Source organism: Triticum aestivum, chromosome 2A (assembly GCF_018294505.1).
Source record: "Triticum aestivum cultivar Chinese Spring chromosome 2A, IWGSC CS RefSeq v2.1, whole genome shotgun sequence".
In the NCBI taxonomy this organism is placed as follows: Eukaryota; Viridiplantae; Streptophyta; class Magnoliopsida; order Poales; family Poaceae; genus Triticum; species Triticum aestivum.
Genome location: NC_057797.1, coordinates 731,923,471 through 731,935,825, shown reverse-complemented (window position 1 = coordinate 731,935,825; position 12,355 = coordinate 731,923,471). Strand labels below are relative to the sequence as shown.

Below are 12,355 nucleotides of genomic sequence, written 5' to 3'. Positions count from 1 at the left end.
CACATTTTTATAATATTGAAGCCAAAAGATGCAAAGTTAATAATGACAGTGCAACTTATTTGTGGCACTGCCGTTTAAGTCATATTGGTGTAAAGCGCATGAAGAAAATTCATGCTGATGGGCTTTTGGAATCACTTGATTATGAATCAGTTGATGCTTGCGAACCATGCCTCATGGGCAAGATGACTAAGAATCCGTTCTCCAGAACAATGGAGCGAGCAACAGATTTGTTGGAAATCATACATACTGATGTATATGGTCCGATGAATATTGAGGCTCGCGGCAGGTATCATTATTTTTTGATCTTCACAGATGATTTGAGTAGATATGAGTATATCTACTTGATGAAACACAAGTCTGAAACATTTGAAAAGTTTAAAGAATTTTAGAGTGAAGTGGAGAATCATCGTAACAAAAATAAAAGTTTCTACGATATGATCGCAGAAGTAAAATATTTGAGTTACGAGTTTGGGCCTCAGTTAAAACAATGTGAAATAGTTTCACTACTCACGCCACCTGGAACACCACAGTGTAATGGTGTGTTCGAACGTCGTAACCGTACTTTATTAGATATGGTGTGATCTATGATGTCTCTTACCGATTTACCACTATCGTTTTGGGGTTATACATTAGAGACAGCTACATTCACATTAAATAGGACACCATCTAAATCCGTTGAGACGACACCATATGAACTATGGTTTGGCAAGAAACCTAAGCTGTCGTTTCTTAAAGTTTGAGGTTGCAATGCTTATGTGAAAAAGTTTCAACCTGATAAGCTCAAACCCAAATCGGAGAAGTGCGTCTTCATAGGATACCCAAAAGAAAATGTTGGGTACACCTTCTATCCCAGATCCGAAGGCAAGATATTCATTGCTGAGAATGGAACCTTTCTAGAGGAGTTTGTCTCGAAAGAAGTGAGTGGGAGGAAAGTAGAACTTGATGAGGTAACTGTACCTGCTCCCTTATTGGAAAGTAGTTCATCACAGAAATCTGTTCCTGTGACTACTACACCAATTAGTGAGAAGCTAATGATGATGATCATGTAACTTCAGATCAAATTACTACCGAACCTCGTAGGTAAACCAGAGTGAGATCCGCACCAGGTGGTACGGTAATCCTGTTCTGGAGGTCATATTACTTGACCATGACGAACCTACGAACTATGAGGAAGCGATGATGAGCCTAGATTCTGCGAAATGGCTTGAGGCCATGAAATCTGAGATGAGATCCATGTATAAGAACAGAGTATGGACTTTGATTGACTTGCCCATTGATCGGCGAGCCATTGAGATTAAATGAATCTTCAAAAGGAAGACGGACACTAATAGTAGTATTACTATCTACAAAGCTAGAATTGTCGCAAAAAGGTTTTCGACAAGTTCAAGGTGTTGACTACGATGGGAGTTTCTCACTCGTATCTATGCTTAAGTCTGTCCGAATCATGTTAGCAATTGCCGCATTTTATGAAATCTGGCAAATGGATAAACAAAACCGCATTCCTTAATGGATTTATTAAAGAAGAGTTGTATATGATGCAACCAGAAGGTTTTGTCAATCCTAAAAGTACTAACAAAATATGCAAGCTCCAGCGATCCATCTATGGACTGGTGCAAGCATCTCGGAGTTGGAATATACGCTTTGATAAGTTGATCAAAGCATATAGTTTTATACAGACTTGCGGTGAAGCCTGTATTTACAAGAAAGTGAGTGGGAGCACTACAACATTTCTGATATGTATATGTGAATCGGAGATAATGTAGCATTATTCTGCAAAGCATAAAGGAATGTTTGAAAGGAGTTTTTCAAAGAAAGACCTTGGTGAAGCTGCTTACATATTGAGCATCAAGATCTATAGAGATAGATCAAGACGCTTGATAAGTTTTTCAATGAGTACATACCTTGACAAGATTTTAAAGTAGTTCAAAATGGAACAGTCAAAGAAGGAGTTCTTGCCTGTGTTACAAGGTGTGAAGTTGAGTAAGACTCAAAACCCGACCACGGCAGAAGATAGAGAGAGAATGAAAGTCTTTCACTATGCCTCAGCCATAGGTTCTATAAAGTATGCCATGCTGTGTACCAGACCTATTGTATACCCTGCCCTGAGTTTGGCAAGGGAGTACAATAGTGATCTAGGAGTGGATCACTGGACATTGGTCAAAATTATCCTTAGTGGAATAAGGATATGTTTCTCGATTATGGAGGTGACAAAAGGTTCGTCGTAAAGGGTTACGTCGATGCAAGTTTTGACACTGATCCAGATGACTCAAAGTCTCAATCTGGATACATATTGAAAGTGGGAGCAATTAGCTAGAGTAGCTCCGTGCAGAGCATTGTTGACATAGAAATTTGCAAAATACATACGGATCTGAATGTGGCAGACCCATTGACTAAACTTCCCTCACAAGCAAAACATGATCACACCTTAGTACTCTTTGGGTATTAATCACATAGCGATGTGAACTAGATTATTGACTCTAGTAAACCCTTTGGGTGTTGGTCACATGACAATGTGAACTATGGGTGTTAATCACATGGTAATGTGAACTATGATGTTAAATCACATGGCGATGTGAACTAGATTATTGACTCTAGTGCAAGTGGGAGACAGAAGGAAATATGCCCTAGAGGCAATAATAAAGTTATTATTTATTTCCTTATATCATGATAAATGTTTATTATTCATGCTAGAATTGTATTAACCGAAAACATAATACATGTGTGAATACATAGACAAACAGTATGTCACCAGTATGCCTCTACTTGACTAGCTCGTTGAATCAAAGATGGTTAAGTTTCCTAGCCATAGACATGAGTTGTCATTTGATTAACGGCGTCACATCATTAGAGAATGATGTGATTGACTTGACCCATTCCGTTAGCATAGCACTTGATCGTTTAGTTTGTTGCCATTGCTTTCTTCATGACTTATACATGTACCTATGACTATGACTATGAGATTATGCAACTCCCGTTTACCGGAGGAACACTTTGTGTGCCACCAAACGTCAACGTAACTGGGTGATTATAAAGGTGCTCTACAGGTGTCTCCGAAGGTACTTGTTGGGTTGGCGTATTTCGAGATTAGGATTTGTCACTCCGATTGTCGGAGAGGTATCTCTGGGCCCACTCGGTAATGCACATCACTATAAGCCTTGCAAACATTACAACTAATGAGTTAGTTAAGGGATGATGTGTTACGGAACAAGTAAAGAGACTTGCCGGTAACGAGATTGAACTAGGTATTGAGATACCGACGATCGAATCTCGGGCAAGTAACATACCGATGACAAAGGGAACAACGTATGTTGTTATGCGGTTTGACCGATAAAGATCTTCGTAGAATATGTAGGAGCCAATATGAGCATCTAGGTTCCGCTATTGGTTATTGACCGGAGACGTGTCTCGGTCATGTCTACATAGTTCTCGAACCCGTAGGGTCCGCACGCTTAAAGTTCGATGATGATTATATTATGAGTTTATGTGTTTTGATGTACCAAAGGAGTTTGGAGTCCCGGATGAGATCAGGGACATGACGAGGAGTCTCGAAATGGTCGAGACATAAAGATCCATATATTGAACGACTATATTCAGACATCGGAAAGGTTCCGAGTGATTCGGGTATTTTCGGGAGTACCGGAGAGTTACGGGAATTCGTATTGGGCCTTAATGGGCCATACGGGAAAGGAGAGAAAGGCCTCAAAGGGTGGCCGCACCCCTCCCCATGGGCTAGTCCGAATTGGACTAGGGAGGGGGGGGCGCCCCCTTCCTTCCTTCTCCGGGAGCAACTAGTTAACGAGCGCTCCTTCGGGAGCCTCACAACGATCAACGCCACTTGGCGCACTCTCAGCCATTCGCCACGTGTTGCGCTCTGGATGCTCCCTTCGGATTTTGTTTTTTTATTTTTCCGCACGCGTTTTCGGCTTTTTAAACGGTTTTTCCAACGTTTTGGTTTTCCCCGGTCTTTCTTAGCTTTTCGATAAAAAAAATTCAATTTTTTTTGCGAAAAAATGCTTTTTCTTTTTTTTCTTTTGTGAAAGTCACGGTTTTTCTTCCGCGAGAGGCACGGTTGTGCTTTAGCGAGAGTCACGGTAGTGCCTCTCGGAAACGAAAAAATGCGTTTTCTGTTTTTTTCTTTCGCGAGAGGCACGGTTGTGCTTTCGCGAGAGTCATGGTCGTGCCTCTCGGAAAGGGGAAAACAAAACGCATTTTCTATTTTTTTTTTGTTCGTGAGAGTCACGGTTTTGCTTCCGCGAGAGGCACGGTTGTGCTTACGCGAAAGTCACGGCCGTGCCTCTCGGAAAGGGAAAAAAATACGCATTTTCTGTTTTTTTTCTTTCGCGAGAGTCACGGTTTTGCTTTCGAGAGAGGCACGGTTGTGCTTTCGCGAGAGTCACGGCCGTGCCTCTCGGAAACGAAAAAAACACATTTTCTGTTTTTTTCCTTACACGAGAGTCACGGTTTTGCTTCCACGAGAGGCACGGTTGTGATTTTGCGAGAGGCACGGGCGTGCCTCTTTTGGAAAGGGAAAAAAACCGTGCTCCCGGTTCGGTTTCTTCACCCGGTTTTTTTCGTCCATTTTTTTTGTGAAAAAAAAGTTCGTCAAAACCTATCAACATGGGATCTAGTTTTGAAGATCTCGACGCGAGGAATCCAATGGCGCAAATGGTTCGAGATTTGGACGCACGGTTTAAGAGATAAAACATTTTGAATAAACGGATCTACGAAAAAAGGGAAAACTCTCAGGTTGCGACAAGTGGCGCGCTGGATGTGCGCCACTTGTCTCGACCTGGGAAAGTGGAGTGTTCTTTGCAACGAGTACTCCTTAATTAGTGATTTCGTCCTTCTCCTTTTCCCTTCCCTTTCATTCCCTCCTACTCCTACTACTTGGAAGGGCTCCTAGTTCTACTAGGAAAGGGGGAATCCTACTTCTGGTGGGAGTAGGACTCCCCTAGGGCGCGCCATAGTGAGGGTCGGCCCTCCCCCTCCTCCACTCCTTTATATACGGGGGCAGGGGGCACCCCAAAGACAGAACAATTGATCTTTTGATCTCTTAGCCGTGTGCGGTGCCCCCCTCCACCATAATTTACCTCGATCATATCGTAGCGGTGCTTAGGCGAAGCCCTGCGTCGGTAGAACATCATCATCGTCACCACGCCGTCGTGCTGACGAAACTCTCCCTCAACACTCAGCTGGATCGGAGTTCGAGGGACGTCATCGAGTTGAATGTGTGCAGAACTCGGAGGTGCCGTGCGTTCGGTACTTGATCGGTCGGATCATGAAGACGTACGACTACATCAACCGCGTTGTACTAACGCTTCCACTTTCGGTCTACGAGGATACGTGGACAACACTCTCCCCTCTCGTTGTTATGCATCACCATGATCTTGTGTGTGCGTAGGAATTTTTTTAAAATTACTACGTTCCCCAATACTAGTAGGATATTGGATAAGGTCAGTATATGTGGCCGACGTGGTGGACAGTCCAGACTCCCCTACTCCTCCCATTCATTTGGGATCATACTAGGTGATATCTGACATTCAAGATTGTCCATACCAAAATGAGGAAATCCACTGGATGGTGCTTTCGGTTCGGACAATCCGATTCAAAACTATAGGGATGATATAGGGTTACCCATGGGAGATGCCCTATAAACTAGCATTCTCATGTAAACAAAATCACCAAAAAAGATCACTGTCGATTCTACCTCGATGATGACACTCTTTCTTTGCGTTTACATCTTCTAGGGAGGAAGAGATAATGACTTCCATGCATGTGACGATACTGCATGGCTGTTTGGGAAAGTGACCATTCAGTTTGAGTTTTTAACTACCTAGGGAGCTATACTGCCTGCAATGACAGTGTTGGCCCCGTGCCTATTTGACGAGTGAGGCAAGAAGGTGTCGACTAGGGTGCTAACTTAGAGCAACTCTAGCAAAGTCGCGTATTCACAATCTTCATAATGTATATAAAGTGTGCTTCATGATGTTTTGGAGGTTGAGGAGGCTAATACAAATACAGAGTCGCCATAATGCGGACTTCATATTATTATTATTACCCAATTACATCAATTTAGATCAAATAATTCAACAAATATTATTACAAACCACTAATGTGAATACAACAAAATGATCCAAATTAACAAACACTCCAGATGCAACAAATAACCCAAGAAAAAATCGTTTAAGTAAAAATAAATGAGTTCTAAGAAATCAACACATTATCTCCTAGTTAGCCGCCTGTGGTGCTTAATGAGATCTTCCTTCTGCTGATGATAGGAGCTCCGGTCTTCAATCTTCCGGTACACCTCATGAAATGCTTGAATGCGGTTTGTGTATCTACGAGACATGACAATTGTGCCAATATTTTGATAGTCAATGGGACTTGACATATCCTTCCCATCTTCGATGTGTAGGATCAGACAACATGTAATGAACACTCCACGGTTGCAAACTCTCACCACAATTTCAGCTAACACTTTCATGAACTTTATACCTGTGTCTTCAGTCATTCAAAGATACTCATCCAATGCATCTGCAAGAGTACCATATGCAATCATCTGATGTGTCGCAACCCTCTTATGGAAAGAGGGGAAAGCCAACAAATCGGTGGCATTTCTCCGTTGCGGGAAGAACAACTCATTGGATCCATGCCGTCGATAATTCGACAGAACAACAGTTCAATCATGCGGAAGTGTCAGCGGAACACATAGACAGAGAAGGTGCAACCCAACAAATAGAAGTCACTCATGAGCTTGTCATGGCCTTCGATTCTATTCCGGTGAATCATCATACACTTGTTTCTGTTATTTATATTTATTTTGATTCACCCGCAAAATATATATTTATTTTGTTTTTTCTTGTTTCTTGTTGATACAACAGCACAATACTAATTATCTCCCACCAGATCACTTAGATGTATCTTTTCCTAATAACAAATGGGTTATTGCTTCTGGTCATCCATCATGAAAATTGCCCCCGAAGTTGCCATAAATTATCCACTATGCCATCCATAAGTAAAAGGATTCGATTTTATTCGCTGCTGGGTTTGGGTTTTATACATTGATACACTCATGAAACACAAGCACACAGGCAGCCCAATGGCTAATGCGTTACCACACGGGAGACCAGGGTTTGATCCTTGGTTCCTACCCCCTTCCCCCCTTTTTTTCTCAGTAGGAAGCGTGCCTCCTCCTCCCGCACGCGCTAATGGGCCGGCCCATGTGCGGGTGGTGGAGCCCCTTGTTTTATATTTTATTTTTTGCTTTTCATTTTTTCATATTTTTTGTTTTTCCTTCTTTAAGTTAATTCGGGATTTTCAAAAGAACCAAATTTTAAAAAGTTGCGAGCTTTAAAAATATATTGAGAAATCATAAAATGTTTGTGAATTTAAAAAATAATTGAAAAATCATAAAATGTTCATGATTTCAAGAAATTGTTCGCATATTATAAAAATATTCACAATCTCAAATAGATGTTTGTGAATAAAAATGTTCATGATTTTTAAAAAATAATATAGTATTAAAAATTTATCCAGGAAATAGAAAAAATGTACATGAAATTTTAGAAAATGTTCCCAAAAATTTAAATAGGTATGTAATGAACAAAACGAACCATCGCTTGCGTAGAAGTTTTATTAGGGGATCTGTAAAGGTCGTTTTATGATTTTATTTAGTCCCTCGCACCGGGTTAAAAAAAGTTTATGTGTTTCGTACAAGGCTGAGCCCCCCCCTAGCTATATAAAAATAACTAAATGTCTATTTTACCTTCATACACAACTATGTTTATTCTGGTACCACGGTACTGGTTATGGTAAACACCGCTATGCTAAGTCAAGACGGGACATATCATTCATCAGTCTAGCTCAAGTAGGGTCCATCAATGCAGTTTGCTCAGGCAAAAAATATTTCGTTGTGGCGCCTTAGAAAATTAAATCGTGATCAGACCATCGCATTTTTTGTTTTTGAAATAACTTTTTAGAAGTCTCTTATTTCATCATGACATCACTTAGACATAGTTTGTGAAATGACATTTTAAAAGTTCTTATCTCATCCTGACATTTGATTAATTTTTTTTATATCTATCACACCTGCATAATCTCCCGTTGCAACACACGGGCATATTTGCTATTAGTAAAAAAGATGAAGATGGGTAATTCAATTCTACCTTTTTTGAACACCAATTCAACTCTACCTGATCAGATCAAATGGCTAGTAGGTTGATAGACTTGGAAACAATGCGGTTGTGCCATATTGAGTTTTTTTTAACATAGTACAGACGCAAGCGCTCATATACATGCGCATACACTCATCCTTATAAAGACACACATGCACACACGCACACCCTACCTCTATGAGCATCTCCGAAAGACTGAGTCGGCACCTCGTCATTGACGGGAACGTCTCCTCCCACTGAATGCGCGTCGCCGGAAATACTGAAATAAATCCAGAAATAAATGCGAGTATCACGACTTGAACCTAGTGGACTGGGATACCACAATCTCTTTAACCATCCAACCACAGGTTAGTTCGCGCCATATTGTCCTGATCCTGGTGCCATATTGAATTTTTTCCATCACTTGGAAACCATGCAAAAATAAAGAGTTGTACTGCAGTACGCGGTGAACGTAGGCCGATCTGATAGACTCGGGGTTCGATCTTGATTCTTGAGGTGTTTAAAAAAAAGATCTTGATTCTTGAGGTATACTACCCACTCCGACCGACTCCCCGGCAACTCCGAGCTCCCGCCATGGCAGCATCGTCGGCCGGTGCCTCCTCGTCGTCGCGGGCAATCGTATCCCGCCGCATCCCCGACTCAGGCTTCTCCACCAAAGCGTCCTCCTCCTCCTTGCCCTCGTCGCGCGCTGATGGGAGTGATGGGAACGTGCTCAACCTGGACTCCCGTGGGTGGCGGCGGCCGAGGCGGAATCCATATTGGAGGACGCGGCTGCTACGGAGAGAATCCACCTTCCCGCCGTGGAGGAGGATGAAGAGGGGATAAGAGTCAACCAGGAGTGACAGCAGGACGAGGTCCAGTACGCTACTAATATCTGATCAAACTGAATTTCTTTTAACAATCTTGTGATCAATCTTGGTCTGTGCCCTGTTGCAACGGAGCTTCCGTACGTGCTCGTAGGCTGTGGCCTTTGCACGTACGAAGGTTGCAATTTTAGTCGGTTTTTGGAGAAGCTTAATTATTTACAGCATTGACATTGTATTTTTTTTAGGTGAACATTGACATTGTAGTATTGCAGGATGAATCATCTGTTTGCTGACTTGGTCTCATTATCCACTGCAGCTGTTGGCATTGGAAGCAATATATGGGGATGACCTGGTTGAATTGGAAAGCAAAGGAGGGCTCCGGTTTTTCCAGGTTTTGTGTTTTCGCCATCAGTTTCAGTGTTTTCTTGTTTCATCTGTTCTTGGATGTTGAAATTTGATTTTGATGGTTTTCTTTATTTTAATTCTAGGTGTACATACGCTACGACTTGCATCACGGCTCTCAACTATGCGCTAAGTTTTCTTCTGCCGATGGAGGATGCCCTCATGATGGTAGAGAAGAAGATGGTGATGAACCAGAGGAATTCTCTTGCACTTGCAACCTTGACTACTTGCCTCCTTTGGTATTGACATGCTTACTTCCTCAGTGTTATCCTAGCAAAGACCCCCCATATTTTACAATCACTGCCAAATGGATGGATGGGTCCCAAGTTTCTCAGATATGTGAGATGCTCGACGCCATCTGGGCACAACTCCCGGGGCAGGAGGTGGTATATCAGTGGGTTGAGTGGATCCGCAATTCGTCGCTGTCACACCTCTGGATTGATGGCAAAATAATATTAGGTCCAGACAGCCCAGCACACAAATCAGATAATCGTGCTATCTCAAGAGGTCTCCCATTGAATTATGTAATCCCTTCGATGCTCAGCTACAGTAGTAAGAAGCGTCGTAAAGCTTTTCTTGATGATCTTCATATGTGCCTGATATGCCTTACAGAGAGCAATGGTCAGCCTTTACCCTTTTCAATTTTTCTATATATTGTGCATTCATACCAACAGATTATTCCTTGATATTTAGTGAACTGTTTGTGTTCTTTGGTTCATGATAAAAAATAAGAACCGGTGGGCCTGTTTTTCCTTTCCAACAAAGCTTCTTAAGTTCTTAGGTAACTGAATTTTGCGAATAGAAGTTTGTTCCCCGGTGAACTAATTTGAGCTCTGAAACAATTAGGTTCAAACTTCATCCAGCTGCCATGCCAGCACTTGTTTTGTGTCACGTGCATGGAGACCTTGTGCAGGATACATGTGAAGGAAGGTACTGTGTTCCAATTGGTGTGCCCCGGCACCAAGTGCAACATTTCTATTCCGCCGTATCTGCTAAAGAATCTTCTCAGGGAAGAAGAGTTTGAACGTTGGGATAGGCTTCTTCTTGACAAAGCATTGGGCTCAATGTCAGACGTGGTCTACTGTCCAAGGTGTTCGATGGCTTGCTTGGCAGACGAGGATAAGAACGCGCAATGTCAAAGTTGTTTCTTTACCTTCTGCTCAGCTTGCAAGGATCCACGCCATCTAGGGAGACAGTGTTTAACACCAGAACAAAAGCTCAAGGTATAGAAATGAAACTAAAATCTCTTCTGCATTTGCATTGGTCTTAAAACTTGCATATTTTGCTATACTAAGCAACTTGATTCGATACACATCATCCTAGCTAGTACTAATAACCTGTTACCAGCAGGAAAACACATTGTGGTTTTGTTAGTAAATCCTTCAAAGATAAAATATACATTTGATGTGCCATAAGCTTTGGATGCACCTACATACATTGAGTTACATATTGTCTGTTTGGTGAAGCGCAAATCTTTTGCACTTTCTAGAAACATAATAATTCAGTCTTCAATTTAATGTTTGCAGGCATCAGGCAAGTTAACTGTGAGGGAGATGGTGCAGGAGATGCTGATGATCAGAAGTTTATACAACGATGCTAGAGCATGTCCAAACTGCCGAATGGCCATTAGCAGAAGTGAAGGGTGTAACATGATGTATTGTGTGAACTGTGGCAAGTCATTCTGCTTCCGTTGTGGCGAGGCCATGACTGCTAGCAATTATAACCATTTCAGGTAGGCTATCGATCCTATCCTAAGCAATCAAGAGGCCTTTTGTCTTTGAAAAGAGGGGGGTTGTAGGCATCCAAGATCTCGGGCCTATCTTATTCTTAATGCATGCATGTATGCTTTGCAGTAAATGTGGGCTCTTTGCGCCGCAAAAAAAGGACTATAACACAAATGATTTGGAGAAGCGACTGAAAGAGCTAGAAACCGCAGAACGCGTGGCTCGAATGCATCCGTTAGGCAGTACCATCGAATGCCCGAAATGCCGTCAGAAAATTTTCAAGGTAAGGAGACCTGTCTTATTCAATCTGCAGCATGGCTTGAATCTGCAAGGGATGATGACCAATTTACTGAGCACTAGCCTGCTTCTCCTATGAATCTATCTAACGACCTTATGTATGTGTCCAGGATGATGATGAATATGTTTTCTGCTGGGCCTGTCAAGCCAGGTATTGTACGCTGTGCGAGAAGCGGGTCGAGTTTACAAGGCAACATGGGGCAAGGGGGCACTGGGGCTCGCCGGAATGCGTGGGGATAACTCTCTAGTACCGTCGTAGTTTTTCATAGTTTGCAAATTAAACACTTGTAATTTTGGTTTGAAACGTACATGTTGTCGGTGTTGTAAATTAAAGACCAGCCAGGCAACCAGGTAGAAGAAACCAAAGTACTGCTAGTATAAGACATGGTACTCTTTCTTGGTGATATAAATCAGAGGAACCAACCAATAATGATACTGTTTGGTCAATTCAATTATTAAGCCCCAACATTTTTAGTATATTCTATTTTCATTTCTAAATTAGCTGATATGCGAACCGATGATTCAAAATTTTAAGCCAGTTGAATGTTGATTTCTTTCGTATTGCCAACATATCAATGCTATTTTTTAAACACCTTTTGTAGTAGAAGAAAGTGTCAAGATGTCAAAACTAACAAAAGCACTGATTTCTTAACAAAGGAACCTCAAATAAATTCCAAAAGGAACTTCAAATGGCCCCAAATCAAAGGAAAACATAACCGTACAGATATATTAAAACCTAATATATCATGTTGTTTCATCCCCTTGTTTGATCACCAGCTTTTTCGTCCTCCTCATGCTCCAATCATGGCTCTGCCCCTGACGTCTTGTCACCATGAAGTCGAATACTCGCTCGATCCACAATTGGTAATTAAATTAAGAAATGTTTTTGCTCGTCTCCATCCTACTATCACCATTTTCCTGTAGAGACTGTATATATCAAAGGCCTATGCAT

General features: G+C 41.8%; 1 protein-coding gene across 1 annotated transcript; it reads left to right on the top strand.

Moving 5' to 3' along the window:
* The first annotated feature begins 9,474 nt into the window (after positions 1-9,474).
* Positions 9,475-11,849, top strand: LOC123186280 (E3 ubiquitin-protein ligase RNF14-like). Its single transcript, XM_044598065.1, has 5 exons — positions 9,475-10,003; positions 10,229-10,605; positions 10,909-11,114; positions 11,236-11,389; positions 11,514-11,849. The coding sequence occupies exons 1-5, from the start codon at positions 9,694-9,696 to the stop codon at positions 11,649-11,651; spliced, it is 1,185 nt and encodes a 394-aa protein (XP_044454000.1). The 5' UTR covers positions 9,475-9,693; the 3' UTR covers positions 11,652-11,849.
* Positions 11,850-12,355: the final 506 nt, after the last annotated feature.